At 30.8% G+C, this 16622-nt stretch overlaps 1 protein-coding gene across 1 annotated transcript; it reads right to left on the bottom strand.

Moving 5' to 3' along the window:
* Positions 1-15157: 15157 nt before the first annotated feature.
* Positions 15158-16285, bottom strand: LOC121124683 (uncharacterized). The gene is made up of 3 exons (XM_040719863.2): positions 16197-16285; positions 15575-16126; positions 15158-15510 (listed from the first exon to the last, which is right to left on the bottom strand). The coding sequence occupies exons 1-3, from the start codon at positions 16206-16208 to the stop codon at positions 15277-15279; spliced, it is 798 nt and encodes a 265-aa protein (XP_040575797.1). The 5' UTR covers positions 16209-16285; the 3' UTR covers positions 15158-15276.
* Positions 16286-16622: the final 337 nt, after the last annotated feature.

Here is a 16622-nt window from a genome sequence, read left to right as displayed (position 1 = left end):
CATTTACAATGGCATTACTGTCGCGGGTATGAATAGTTATGAGCATTGCATTTTTGGTTATCCATCAATAAAATAGCCATATAATAAAAAGTTCATTGAATTGTATTTTGAGGTCATTATTTCACTTGTTCGTACATATAATCCATCAGCAAATTTGACGAAAATACATAAGTTTCATCAAGGAACTACTTTTGAGCCAAGCGGTTAATTAAATTCACCAGACATTGATTAAAAATTATAAAATATAGGAATAAATCTCAAACAAATAAAGAATTGTATATACATGGTGGAGCAAGGAAATACCGCTCTTCATATTTACCGATTTTTCACAAGATATAATTTCTTAATTAACAATAGAACTTCAAAGTAGTTAATACTATTACTAAATGTTCGTTTTAGCTCCCTTAATCATTAATATAGCTGGCAGTGAAAGGATTAGCACCCATTGCGTATATTGTTATCTGTCATAGCGTCCCAGTGTTGGGCGACAGTGGCCTTGAAGGGCTTGGTGTTTGGATGACGGGCACTGCAGGCCTTACTCTCGACATGCATCCAAAAAGTGTAGTCAAAGCTGGTATCAGAGCTCTGAGGGGACCCATGGTGTCAAAAAAGAGTTGAAAAGAACTCAAAAGACTCAGTCAGACTTGTCTTGAAACGATGAAAATAGTTTTTTTCATTGATGTTGTCAAAAGTACCCTTTCCAACCTCACAAATTTAATCAACTAACTAAAAATGATATGTACAAATTTACAAAAAAAAAAAAGTATATTGTAATTGAAAAATCAATTATTGTTAAAAAAAACATATTTAAGATTGGAAGTAAATCGCTCAATAATAACAATTTCGTAAAATATAGCACTTCGGTGATGATTCAGAATTATTGATTTGTTCCAATTGTTGTTTGTTCATCTTTCAATGTTCAGGAAAAGGATAATAATATCAAAGCAAGTTATAGTATTAACTTCATACGACGATTAACAATAAGGACAACTTTTATTTATTGATGATCTTAATACTTTGTGTAAGAAATCATTTAATACATTTCTGAACTTTTTTTGGTTAGACTTGATCCTTTATCAATGTTCTGGTAATATTGAAATCTTCTAATATGAAGACATATGTCCTCTGTCGATGGAATTATTCGGTTAGTTTAAGAAGAGTAATTACTTTTACAATTATGTTTAAATTAATTGAATAGCAGGCTGAGAAATATCTAGGATATGAGAAGGATTTATTGTTTCTATATAATGATAAAGTTCCTTGATTTTAAGGTCTAATTTTCTAATTGTAGGAAAATACGGTGTTTCTGATCGTTTGAGTATCGAATATATTTTGTTGGTCTATCATTTATTTTGTCTTTTCAAAACGAAAAATAAGTATCATATTCATATGTATAACTTGAGAAAATAAACTTTAATAAAACTTGTTTAAATCGACATGATAACTATAAAATTGAAACCTTTGAAATTCAGCAACATATCTTAAAAATTGAAACTTCTGAATCCCTTTACTAAAAGAGAATGTGGGAGAAAAATACGTTTTTTAATGGCGATAGAGGTCAAAAAACACGCCTTGAAGACATAAGCTTCAAACATAACTTTTCCATAGAAATACAACAGAAGATCGTATTAACATGTCACCATTCAAATTGAACAACCTACTACACACGTAAAAATAAAAAAATAAAAGAAGTTAAGCCTTTTTGTGACCTTCGACTTTTTATGTCACCTTAATACTGTACTTTATTAATTAATAATGTTAAATAACTATTGCTCTAAACAATACTTATTGAAAATAGATTAAAAAAATACACATTGATAGTTGAAAGAGCCAATCATTAATGCAAATCCCCTCTAGGACGCCATCAAAAACAGTATTTGCACGCTTATACCGACAATAGCAATGTTAGTTACATGCTCGTGTTCAGAAATGTCCAAAGTTGAGGGTAAAGTTCCTGGTGAGGTTGGAGAGGCTGCTCCTCACAGCGACAATGAAGATAACCCATATTTAACGTTGCCAGTCACTCCTCATAAAACATGAAGAGTGCGGTGTCAAAAAAAGTAATCCTCTACTAAGACAATAATAATGTTACCATTGATCCTGTCAACAGTCTTCCCAATGACTGATGATTTTTGTTAGTGAGCGGTCGAAAGTCTAAAGTACTCATCAGTAATCACACCATATTAATATTTTTTTCTCAAACTCTTAATTATAATCTTTCATTTCTTTGTTCGTCCAGATCTAAAAACTTAGGACAATGCTCTGTACTACCCCTAGTCTTCAATACATATTTCTGCATAATCTCATGACAAAATATTCAGAAAACGATGAGTTTTAGTAGGTTACTTTATACAAAACATTTAATTTATTAATATATATAACACGTTTGCAAAGGGAGTTTCGGATAGCTCTTTAATTATGGTGAAAAAGAGTTCACTTATATATCTTATAACAAAAATTCCGGCAAAGTCTCCACCCTCCAGCTACAATTAACATATTATTAATAATAGAAAATAATATCAAAGATAATCCTTTAAAAATATTCATATTAAATATATAATCATTTAATACTTATAAGAGTGAAAGACAATAGATGAATGGACAGGTACTGTGTGAAGTATAAGATATAAAAATCTAAGATTTAAATGAATAGAAAAGAATTTTCCATGAACCTTTAATTAATAAGAGCTCTTATCTTTTAATAAACAATTCCTACCCATTCAATCGTACAGTCTTTTTCATTCTACGTATATCAGGGTATTCGATCGGTACTTTTTTAAATTTGATTAGTTGAAGGTTTAATATGTAACTTCATCAACTTTCCGTACGGGGGCTTTAGGGGATCTACAGTATTTCTTTTGGAATGGGCTTGGTTCTTGAAATTAAACAAAAAAAAGTCAATCAATTAACATTTACATATCAACAGCTGTTCATAAAGAATCAAATTTTTGGAAAAAAAAAATTCAAAAATTAAATTTTTGAATCTTTTTTACAGTTATTCTCAAAAAAGGAAAAAACTCACACCTGTTTACAAAATAACAATTTTTTAGGAGAAAAATTCATAACTATGAACAAAAAATTATATTTCATGGAAAATAAAATTTAAATTTTCTAGTTGAAAGCCAATATTTGGGTAAAGGTTTCAGACCCTTCCGCCCACCCACTGCAGACGCCCTGGGTTTCTCAATCTACCATTAAATCGATAAGCTATAATGAAACTGAATTATACAGAAGGATTCCTCATAGATAGAAATATTTCTAACCGAGGTGATAGGAAATTTTTTTTTGACCGAGTATCAACATTTTGAATAATGTGCATAATATGTTCATATAAAACCATTTTTATTATATATACATTAAATGTGAATGTCTGTGTGGGTTTGTTTGTCCGAGAATCACGCAAAACCGAGGAATATAAAAGTGCATTGTTAATCATTCTTAATTTATTTCCCTTTCAATCTTTTTTTTATATTGGTCCAATATTTTTTACCATTCATCAAATTGTTACATTTATTCTACCATGCAACCTTTCTTTCAAAAATAAACATAAAAATTATTGGGTAATTAGTCAATTATGTAATTGACTACTTATCTCTTAAGGACTCCCAGCAATCCTTGTCAAATTATTTATCCACTAGTTAGTTCATAAATAACAATATTCTGTATTATAACATGAATTTGCAATTCTCTTTTGAAGGCGAAGCTAAAATTTTGTTGATATGAATAGAATGGATATAATTTCTTCATAGAAATAGTAAAATGGCAATTATATATATTTGCAGTAAAAGTAAATAGTTAGTTAATATGCAAAATAACTTGTAAATGTGCATAATAAATGAACCAGACCTTGAATGAGCAAAAAAAAAAAAAAGTAGGTGCAAAATAACTGAACAACACTGTTAATTTGCTTAATAAGTGAATAAGATCCTTATTGTACAAAATCATTGAAATCATAAATTTTACATTATCATCCAAGACCCTTTCCAGAGACCCAAATTGATACTCGGTGCATGGGACAAACAGTTTGCTCACAGACTTGATTAAAAGTCAGCACCCTTCGTCCATTCATGTATTGCCACGAGAGGGGCCATCCACTGTAACCCTTATGAAGATCCCGACCTACGGGTTGTCTTGCATGCCAACACGACTATCAAACGTGTTACAACCTACGGCCAATTCATTTAATATCATCAAAAACGTCATATATGATAGACCCGGTTGATATCCTGGACCACATGGGCAACGGAGTCAAAATAGGCCAGAAAATTGTTGACTTTGTTAAAGCATTGGTTTAACAGTTAGAATCTTCTCAGATAAGAAACGCTCGAAATGGCTTCTACTTACTTGACACATCGATCAAAGTTCCTCCAATCAATAGAACTAAACATTTTTAAGGTATCAAGATGTGGTACCTCATAGGTTCGGACGGTAAGGCCAGGCCTTTTTTACTGATTCCCCAAGGGATTCAAAATTGTATTATAATTATAAATGGACATCTTACAGACAGTCATTAAGCCTAGGACTGAAGCTGATTACATGGATGTACAATATGTATGGTAGCAAGACGTGACACCTGGTCACACGGCCAAGAAGTCGCAGGAGTGGTGTCAAATTTCAAGCCCTTCTGTGGTTCAAGGTAGATGGCAGAAATGGAGGAGAAAAAATCACTCGAACCACTGTTGTGCAACATGGACCTCATATACATTGCCATTTTTTTGTTGTTGTTTTCGACGTGTTAATTATTCACTTTTAAGTAGTAAAAATGTAAAATATGGCTAATTTCGTCAATTGAGACCACCATATTTTACGCACCATAATTCATGACTGAACCAAACAAGTGCAATACTGTCCGAAAGGCATTTGTAGTATATACTCACACTCTTACAATGATTTATCTTATGATCCGATGTAACCAATTATAAAAAAATTAACTGAGTTTGAAAAAAAGGACGATAAATACGAAATAAATTTTCTTCAATCTAATATTAACTACAAAAATCCATCTTTAAACGTCAGGTATTTAGTCCTTTTTAAAATGTTTATTATAAAGCTGCAACAGCTGAAATTTTAGCTGGTTTAGTTACCAAAAAAGAGTAAGAAGGACTGGTCTGGTATGAATGATTTCTTTTTAGACCGATCCAGCACTTAGTAACACACAAAATGGTGGATAAAGATTACAAGTGAAGATTCTTTCTTATTAAATTTTTAGGATTCTAGGGAAAGATTGGACATGAGTTGAGTCATAAAGTAATCTTTTTTTCTCTTTCTAATTGGATTTACGTCTTTCCTCTTTATGGATAAAATCAAAAAATAGAAAGATTATCATAGTAGAAATTACTATTCGCTACTGATAGAAAAAAAAACCGAGAAATAATTAGCTCTGAGTAGCTAAGAGATGAATAAAATAACCATCACCCACTCCACAAATCTACTCCGTATCTAGCAAAGACGTATAGGGAGGAATTTATCTGACGTCGATCCTCATTTCTACGTCAAGTCCAATAAGGTCTATCAGCTTGTAACTCCATAACCAATTATTAGATTTAATCTTCGTCTTTTACGCAGCATTGATCATTTAAACTTTTGGTTCTCTCTTTTAGAATAAAATAATAATGATAACGGCTTTGGAAAATTAAAAAAAAATCATATGTTCAGGTAGAAACTACCAAAATCCCTTTTTCTTTAAAATATTATTTATGGTTTTATGTTTTAATTAAATGTTAAAAATAGTGTTGGATTTTGATCGAAAATCATTGACGTATTAATTGTTGCAGAATCCCCTCCCCCAGCCCTCCCCCAAAAAAAATAAATCTTTTTCACTATTAAGCCTACTAGGGGCCTATCAGGCTTATATTTTTCAGATATTTTAACCATTATACCAATTGTTTTTAATTTGAAGATCACAAAATGTTTTATTATTATTATAATTTTTTTCTTTTTGTAAATCAGTCAAAATTAAAGTTTTTTAATTTGTAACCTATTGATTGAGATAAGAGATTTTTTTTCGGTTATTTTTTTTTTTTTTTTTTTTTTTTTTGCAAAGCAATTCACTGTACAAAAATAATATGGAATACAATTCAAGAAAATAAGAAATATTCCTACATAGTATTAAAATAATTTATGTGTGTGTGTGTGAGATGTACGTCCTGCTTAGAAAAACAATGATAAAAACGGAAACAAATACAGACTTTGGACATTATTAAAAGCAGTTTGGAATTTTGAGTGACGTATAAAATGTTATTTTTTATTCTGACATACCGTGTGTCAAAGTTTGGTTTTTTTTTTTTTAATAAAAAGTGTTTTTAGTGATTCTGTATCTTGTTCTGATCCAGATTTATTTCCATTTTTAAGCTGAAAAAGGATGAAAAACAACACTCTTCTTCAGACCCATATAACTTATTCCTAAAACATAGTGATAAAATATTTCAGAGCTAATATTATAGAAAAATATTCAATTTATAATTTTAAAAAAAAATATCTATTTCAAAATTATGTATCTCCAAGGATTTTCTTATAAAAAACTTATACATAAGTTTTATTAATCCTACTTTTCATTTGAGAAAAATAACTCTGAACGATGATATTCCCAAATTACTATAATTCTAGATATTTCAGAATTCAGATGACTGAGAGAAAAATTAAGAACAGTCTTGGAGTTAGGATCCCATTTTACTTAGGTTAGTGTAGACTATGATCCTCTCTTTCTTTTACGGCTTGACAATTTGAAATAAAAAGATGGGGGAAAAAAATCAAACTTAATAATCTTTTAAGTAAGCACATATATCAGTGGAATTGGCAGTATTGAGCCTATTCCAATACTTCATAATAAGGCCGATTCTTTTAATATGAATAAATGTAGTTTATTAATAGAATAATGTACAAACAAATTTGCAATTTCTTATGAATCTTAGACCTCTAAATTTTTACTTTGTCCACTTAGATCACTGACATCTCTATATCGACCCTTAGAAATCAAGATGGACCACTTTACAAACGAGGAATTTGAAGAAATAGTTTGAACTATTTCTGTATAATAAGGCGTTATCTTACCCAATTTGAATTTGAGTTATTTATTTTCTTCTAAGTCGTTTTTCTTCTTTATCTATCTCCAATTTAAGGTAAACGTGTTGCGAAAATTATAATATTACCTTAAATATGCTATATCGCAATCAACTCCATCAAAACTAATGAGTACATTCATTAATGTTACTTACCTATTTCAACATAAAAAAAAAATTATCTCTATACCTATTATATACATATATAGTATTCAAAACATAAAATAATAATATAATATGAAATTATTAGGAGGAATTTTGTTGTATTAACATAAATAACTAAAAACAATTAAACTTTCCCACAATAAAATAGTCCTATAAAAAAAACATTCACTCACTAAATAAAATAAATTATAAAAACCAATCCATGGGTCTCCCTCGATGAAAGCGTTCATACCAGACTTTTGCTTTTAAAGTATTTTTGTATTAGTCAACACTGACAATTTATATTTTTGAATATTAATAGAATGGTTCCAAGAATAACTAACCATTGTAGTACTTGATATTTTAATGCTGAAGTACCATATCTAGCTACTGAGGACAAAACTATTGCACTTAGGTATTCTCGAAGAATTGGTTCTCCACATACCAAATGATTGTTAATAAAGACTTTGGCGCTCAAAAATGTGAAAAACCAGTTTTTCTACACTTGTTTGTCTTTGCCTTTTAGACAGGACGAATAATATTGTTGCCTTTCAGGTATTAATGTTTTCACCTCCATATTTAGAGAAACAAATTTAATTATAAAAAGACATCAAAGGGCACTCGACAAACGCATGCAATGTAGTATTAAAAAAGACTTTTCACAAACCTTGTAAGGATCCTAGTAAATAATACAATTTCGATTTCAGGCAGTTTCGATTTTTGTACGAAATTTAGACATATATTGCAAGATATATCAGTACATGAAGGCGAAATGATTTTTTTAAGTAACACATGATGATTTCGCTTTCATGTACATATATATCGAGCAAGATATAGTAATATATTATTAGTGATTCCTTCTATTTCTACGTCCCTAGTATTTTCCATACCCTTGAAAAAATATCTTTGCATGCATTTTGTCTCACTTAATACGCTGTTGGCGTAAAATCTAAGACAAGATCCCCGTTCCATATGTTATTATTTTTACAGCTGCCCAAGTTTGAGAGACGGACTCCAAAAAACTGTTTGATTCGTTTGAGCTGAGCATAATCCATGAATATATACTAGAATTACACATAGTCGATCTCCATTTAATATATGGTTTATTGGGTACCTCAATTACAAATTTTATGTATATTTTTACGGTTACACTCCACTCAAGAGTATCAATCCACACCAAGATGTTTTCTGAGTCTTTTAAGAGCCGGATTATAACTCTTGTGAAAGAAATACAATAGATATTTGCTCTCCTCTTTAATTATCCAATCTCCAAATAATTATATAGCTGATGCATTTTATAGGACTAAAGGAATTATAAATGCGTTAAAAAAGTCAATACGCATGTCTGGAGATTCAAACTTCGATGAAAAAAGATTGTTTTATACACTAAAGGCCTAGGTGTAATGCAATTTGTATCACATTCTTATCAAAGCTTGAAAATCTTTTTTTTAAACATTTGAATATATTGTCAAATCTATTTTTTAAACATTTGAATATATTGTCAGCTTTAGTAAAAACCTTAGCATTATAAATTATCTTTCGAGAGTTTTTGTATTTTGTTTAATTTCATTCTTTTAATTCCTCGAGTGGGATCATTTTCTGTTGCAATTTTCCTTTGAGCTTCCTCCTCCACTATATCAGAAATTCTAAATCAATTAAAAGGGTTGGATGTGACAGCTCGCCAAAATAGAGTATCTTTTTTCAAAATTTCTCTTATCTCCTCTTGTTTGTTTTTTACATCAGCCGTTTTTTATGATTTCTAACAAATTGCTTGAAATAATCAAGGATACTATGCTTTTGAGTATCTGTTCCCATTCGTGCACTAAAATATGCCTTGACTTTCTCTTTTAATCTATCTTGTAGTAGTTGTATACATTTATTCCCCCTTAAAATCAACTTTGGGATCTTAAATATACGTGATGAAGAAACACTCCTAAAATCAAGTTCTAATATTTTATGGTCCGTAGATGGTTCAGAGCGATTATATACTTTTTTAACCTTTAACAAATTTGATCTTGTTGCTCCAAAATCCTATGTTGTAAAGATGAATTCCTGTTGTTTTGAGTATATGTCAACTGTTGTTCATGTTATCAAATTTTCTTCACACTCCGTTAATGAGCATCCTTTTTTATGTAGTAAATGAACTTTGGTTAATGGTTAACAGAAATATAAAGTAATATTTTTCTTTTTTACAAAAGTATATTTTAGCGTAAGTACAACATCTCTACTTAAAACATATCACATAAAAGCTTCAATCATATTAATCACACGCGTTAGCAAACAGGGAGGTAGAGGGGATGTTGCACCTCTTAATTTATATAAAATATGCTGTACTTTGGTTACAATCAAAGGTATTTTTCTGACCCAATACCAAAATAAATCAAACAGAAACCTTCTGGTCTTGAAATCAAGTTGAATTTGAAAAAAAATTCTGGGTAATGTGATCTCATGTCTTACTCATTATTTTACAATCAAATAAAAAATGGTTAGAAGTCTCTATATTGTTCCTTAGCAAGTAGGAAATCCTTTTTTCGATAGGCCTTGTCTGAGTATTACCAAAAGGGAAAGTACTCATAATAATTTGATATTTTAACCAAAATAAGCAAAAATCAAACCCAACATTCCGGACAGTCCTCAACACCTTTATTGGATTATAATTGTAGTCGTTCGATCTTTCTCTCAATTAACCATAAGAAGGTTTTCTTATCATATTCTGTCATAATTATTTATCGAATTGTTTTGTTCTTCGTTCCTTTCAAAAACTATCTCTCACCCTCTATTTTCTCCTATTTAATTATATTTTTGAAAATTTCCCTATTTTCCAATTGTTCATTAAATATTAAAAAAAAGCTGTTTTTATATAAAACTTCTCCTGTAAAATGTAGTTTTCTTCTAATTGAGGAATTTGTAATGTAGTCTTGCGTTCCGTATTCACAGGTTCTTGCCACTTTATTGTTATTAAAACTTTTTTTAGATTTCATAATTAATATTTTTATACTGTTTACAGCATTAAAATCAATTTAAAAAGAGATTTCAAGACATTTTATCAAATTTGGGCTGCAGAAAATTCCAATTCACCTTTAAAAAATTGATTGGGCTTAACAATAAACGTAGGTTCATTAACTACGTCTATAAATGATGTTAACTTATGGAGAGATAATATCGTGAGTCTATATTTATTCGGTTAAATCTCGTCAATTCTTAGAACCGGTTCTATCCGTCCTAGGGATAATCCTTCAGAGTGTTTGTACTAGAACTGATGAAAAAAGAATGAATAAAGTTGAGTTACGCCATCAAGTCCGGAACTCTTAAGTTTTTAGGACTGATATGCAGGACTGAACTTCACCGGTTCGAGATTGAAGAGGACGGGACTGCAGTCTTCCGTCCTAAACAAGGAAGGACACAACACTATTTTTAATTAGTATATAGGCGGATTTCATTATGACTAATTGATTGTTAGTATACGTAGCTTTCGAATAATAAAACAAAATATGGTTCTAACCTGTACATTGAATTGATTATCTTATCAATGACAGAGTACCTATAAAATGACACGAATTCCAAACGAAGGCCATTATTTATATTAATTAATATAAAAATCCTAATCCTGTGTGATACTTTTTTGAGTTCATAATATGTATAGTCAGCTGAATTAAATTATTCAAGAATCAACTTATGAAAATAAATAAACCCAGCTGAAAGGAAAATAAACCGATATTTTGGTTTATTTCAAAAATCCGCCGTGAGGAAAACCTTCAGTATTTAAAATAACATTAGAGTAGGGAAAATATTATAATTACATCTAAATTATAGGTATCATAATTTTATATTGCATTTTTAATAATTATATAAGAAAAGTGGGCGGAAATTTTTGAATTCTTTTTCTGAAGGAGATGATTTTCTTTACAAAGATCTAACGAAGTATGAAAATAATTTTACAAAAACGTTTTTCTTTTTTTAATCATCAAACTCTATCTTTTCTATTTAGAAGGTTGGATTTCTATGTTTTTCAATTATTATAAATACTTGTTTTGGGAGATATGAAGGACTACAGGGAAAAGACGTGACACTCAGTAGACGAACAACATGTTTTGTTTTTTCTCTCTTTGCTGATTGGATTACAATTGTCCCCTACTATAAAGTCTATTTTATAGGTCTTAAAGGCAATTTATGTACTACTTTGTGTGGGACTTGATTTAATTTTTATCATAATTAGCAAATACTTATTCATTGTAATATATTTTTCATTATGGTAACGTGTAGAGCCTTGTATTGTAATAATTGATCAACTTTTAGTAAAAAAAGATTCTAGATGAAGATCGGAGATTATACTAGACAATTTTTATTCCACTTTATCGAAAATATATTTAATAAAGCATAGAAGCGATTCCTTACCTGATGAAAACTCAAAAGTTTAAGGATTTAAGAAATATAACAAAAAACCCTACAAGATCTAATTGAAAAAGAAACAAAAATATATATTCAAACCAAGACAAAAATTATGAACAATGTTGAAGCTAGTAAAATTGCAAACATGCATGAAATTGCAAATGTATTTATCATTTACCACATTTAATTATAATTAATCATTGAAATATATTTTTTCCTAATAATAATATTTATGTTTATAGTTTAAAATTCACTTAAGTTTTTTATCTTTAAAAAGTAAATTCGGTTCTATTTGACCTTTATATTTATTTATTTTTTAATTATTTTTAATTGAATGCTTTAATAAGGATACAAAAACAAAATATTAACGGTGTACGGTAACTTCTTATAAAACATATTCGTATAAGAACATTTCGAATAAAAAAATTTCGTATAAAACCATTTTGTGTAAATTTATCAGGAAACAGGCCATAGAATTTATGAACTATCATTTTATAGCCCGAATGTTGGGGGTGTTTTTGGGGTACCGGGGATACTTAATAAACCAAAACTAAGAGTCCCTTACAATACCCCAAATGTAACCTATTTGCAAATGTTGGGGGGTTTTCAGGTACTGCAGGATCCAAAATGGGATTCAACCTACCGCCGATAATTGAAAAAACTACTATGAGCCCCCACCATCCCCCAATTGTATCTTGAATGTTAGCAGGTGTTTTCGGGTACTTCTGCGTTCAAAAACGGGATGCAACCCACCACAGATACTTGAAGAAAATACTAAGAGCCCCCACCATCCCCCAATTGTACTCCGAATGGTAGGGGAGTTTTTCTGTATCTTCAGGTCCCCAAACAGAATGCAACCCACCGCCGATACTTGAAAGAACTACTAAGAACCTTCACAACCAGACCATATAGGAGGGATATAAAGCAGATTATAATTTTCAGCCAAGAAGAACCCGAAAACATCACCAAACATTTGGGGTACAATTGGGCGGGGGTGTGGGGGCTCTTAATTGGTTTTTCAAGTTTTGGGGTAAGTTGGATCCCGTTTTGGTACCCGGCAGTACCCCAAAACACCCCCAACATTCAGGGTAGAATTAGGGGATGATAAGGGCTTCTAGTAGTTTCTTCAAGTATTGGTGGTAGATTGGATCCCATTTTTGGACCCAGTGGTGCCCCAAAACGCTCCCAACATTCGGCGTACAATTAAGGGATTGTAAGGGACTGTTATGAGTTTTTTTAAGTATCACCCGTACCTAAAAACACCCCAAACATTTGGAGTATAAAATGACAATTCATAAAGTGTACGCCCCGTTTCCTCATAAATTTATACGCAATAGATTATACGAAATTGTGTTATACAAAGTTACCTAATACCAAAATTAACAACTATTGTATAAAAAATAACCATTTTTAATAAGGAGTCATGAGAGAATATCAACTATATATCAGTCGGAGCTGTTGATAAAGATTTTAATTCTTTCCCTTATATTTAAGTTGTTGTTTTCAGATATTTTGTCTGTCCACTTTTCTCTCAAGCCCTTTAGGAATGACGATTCTGCTAGAGGTTGCGTGAGAGATATCCTTCGTAAATAGTACCGAATCAATAAAAAACATGTCCGCCAAATTAACAAAATATCTTCATCATTAATTGTACAAAATATTTTTAAAGGCCTCTAAGGTATAATTTATATCTGTAGACACCATCGTATGTTTGTACCATGTATTTTAATGCATTTTTGGGCTATGCCAGCCAAGGGAGTGTATCAAATAAATAATTCATTCAAAAGAATAAAACTTCAAACAAATCTGGTTAAGAGAATTGGAGGGAGATCAATACCATAAACATATGTATTGCAATTCAAATTACGTGACTAGAAATAATTCATGCTAATTTATGGCTCATTTGATCATTCTTTTCCAAATTTATTATTATTGCATTCATTGATATTCCTATTTCATATCAACAAAGATTAATTCTGTGAAAACCTATTCTTGATTTATGGTTAGTTAACACAAAATAATCCAAAAGAAAATCCTTATGAATGCTTTTTTACTTGATATAATACAACCCAATATTTCATAAACATATTTCAGTTAAGTATTGTGTTTCTATTCAATTTTGTCAGATGAAATTATATACCCAATACTTGCAGGTGTAGTTTTGAATCTTTATTTGATTGAAGAGACTTATATTGACCCCAATATTACTCTTTCAAATATAATTCATCCATTCCTCATTCTTCTACTGTAACAACGAATCGTGAGTCTCTTTAAAAATTACGGCACACCAAAGGAATTAATATGAATAACCCTATGGCCCTTTGAAATAAAATATATCAACTTCTTAAACATTTACTTTGATATCGATTTTTTCTACTTCAAGGAGGGGCCTTAAGAAAGGGCTGGCTCGAAGGGCCATAGGTCCCAAAATTAAAGAATTATTTGATTTTATAAGAAAGTCTTATCGTCTTTCGGGTAAATTATGTAGCAAGACACGGAATTTAATATTTAAAAGTTGTTTCAATACAATCTAATTTCTTGAAATACATTTTCCAAAAATTAATTTTTTGTATAACTTTGAATTTTTGAAATTTTTTTCCAAAAATTTAATTTCTTGTAAATAGCTATAGATTTTTGAAATTTTAATTTAAAACATTTAATATATATAATTTTGATTTTTTTTTCCAAAAAAATAAAATTCTTGTAAATAGCTGTTCATTTTTTTAAAAATTCCAAAAATTTCACTTTTCAAAATTCCAAAACTAAGTCATCCCCCCGCCAAAAAACAACAACAACATATATATACATATAATTCTACCGACACCCCTGTAATGTTTAATTTGCAGGGCATACCAAGGATTAATAAGAATTATTTTTAAATATAAATTGAAAATAATTCATCGAAGAATACAAATGTAATCCATATTTAATTTAAGAAAATAAATTTGGCTGCTTATATATGAATTGTACATGAAAAGTTCAACATTTTCTTCGATCCAGTATCTTTGCACAAAATAAGATTGACGTCATTCTCAAAGGAAATCATGCAAACTTATAACATACTAATTTTTAAACGGTTAGAAACAACCTTGTTACTTGTTTGAATTGTATGATTGAAATTTATATTTTTTACGACAAGCGTGATACACTCTTCCTTAACGCCGCAGGAAATTACATTATGGGGGCGTGCTCTCCCAAAACGATGACCATACTAACTGAAATAATACTATAAACATAATTTAAAATGCATTTACTAAAACTGCAGTATTCGGACGAGATTTTAAATTATTATGCTTAACGATCCTTTATTTTTAAACGTGTCCTTCAGACTTGTGACTTCTGAGGTCTGAGAAGTGGAATAATATGATATATATTGTATAAATCGTATGTTTCTATATACAATCAAATTTAGGACCTATTTAAGTATATATACATATATTTAGTTAACTCACTATATCAATAGTAAATTACAGAGAAATATGATATTCACGTCCTTATCCCTCCTGGGATCTGGAGTGTCCTTGCTTAGATATAAGTGGGTTTGTGGGTCTAATTATATACATACGTCCTTCAAAATATATTTTATTAATATAATAAAACAGTCCCATAAAATATTATGAAAAAATAGCAAATTACAAAAATGCTACTAATGAAATGATAAAACATCAAATACGGATTAAAATTATTATTGGTTGAGTCCATAGAGTGTTGTGGGTGGAGGAGGAGTGGCTTGTCCCTCATACTCTACGAAAGGGACGAATCCCTTATCCCCATCAACAACATAGGTGACCCTGCGGATTCGTCCATCGGGTTGGAGTACAAAGTACTCCCCTGCAGTATAGGATCCCTCTCGAACTTCACTGTGCCCATAGTTGATCCTATCCACATCCGACTTTACTTCATACGTTGTCGCGTATTTCTAATGGAGGAAATAAAAAAATCTTGTATATGTGCATATTTGGTATGGATAATAATTGTTGGACCTTAGGTCCGCTGTATTTGACAATAGGAGGATCTTTTTGAACTCTGGAAAGGGTTGTTGGTGAAGGGGCATATGAATTAGTGGTAGTGCTCTGCTGACGCTGTTGCACTCTTATTGTCTCTCGAGGAGGAGCATTTTGAGTTGAGGAGAAGGATTTAGGAGTATTACCTTGAGGACTAGATGAGGTGAAAGGATTTCTGGGGAGGGAAGGAGTAGGTTGTTTTGGTGGAAGGTTGTAAGAGGCTTGAGGTTGGGGTATAAAGTATGAGCTCAAAGGGGCTCTAGATTGACTTATTTGGGAGGAGAGGAAGGGATTTACCCTCGGAGGGATGGGGTTTGAAGGTAATCGGTAGGTATTTGTGGTGGTTGGAATGATCGGAGATGTATATCCAGGCTGCTCTATTCTCCTTGGTACTCTGAGTAAACCATGTTTTGCCAATTCATCAAGCACTTCTCTCAATCCTAGCACTTGACTGTCAGAGAACGTATCATCTCCTCTTGAAGGAATTGTCTTAGAACTCACAAACTGAATAGTTAGACATACTAATAGGATCTGAAATGAAGGAGGGTAACAAACAAGGGTAAGATAAATCGATTATTGTGTTTTAAGTGAATGTCCTTACCTCTAATTTCATGATTGTTCACAAATACACTGAACCAGGGTTGGATTCAACCCTCTCTTTTTATAGAGGGTTGAAGGTATGTAGTGATTATGATGACTTCTTTATTTTGAATACATACAAACCTTTACGTAAGTGCAAGTACGTAATTTCACCACCTATTATAGGTTAAGAATCCATTTTCACGGTCAAATAGTGAGACACGCCCGTTCCTACCTTTAAAAGAATGAAGGTGTGTAATTTTTTTTTTTGTCCGACATTTTCTTTTTCGATGGTTTTAAGCTTTTATGGTAGTACCATGCAACATATTTCTATTTAATGTTTTATTAAAAAAACTTCTCAAATAAATTGTAGTATCGTTAAGTAAATAGTCTGTTAACTTATATTTTCCGCTATTTCATAGCTTTTATAATGTTATATTTCTTAATA

The sequence above is a fragment of the Lepeophtheirus salmonis genome, chromosome 9 (genome assembly GCF_016086655.4).
Source record: "Lepeophtheirus salmonis chromosome 9, UVic_Lsal_1.4, whole genome shotgun sequence".
In the NCBI taxonomy this organism is placed as follows: Eukaryota; Metazoa; Arthropoda; class Copepoda; order Siphonostomatoida; family Caligidae; genus Lepeophtheirus; species Lepeophtheirus salmonis.
The sequence above is the reverse complement of the archived record's forward strand: the minus strand, read 5'-3'. Positions and strand labels throughout refer to the sequence as shown.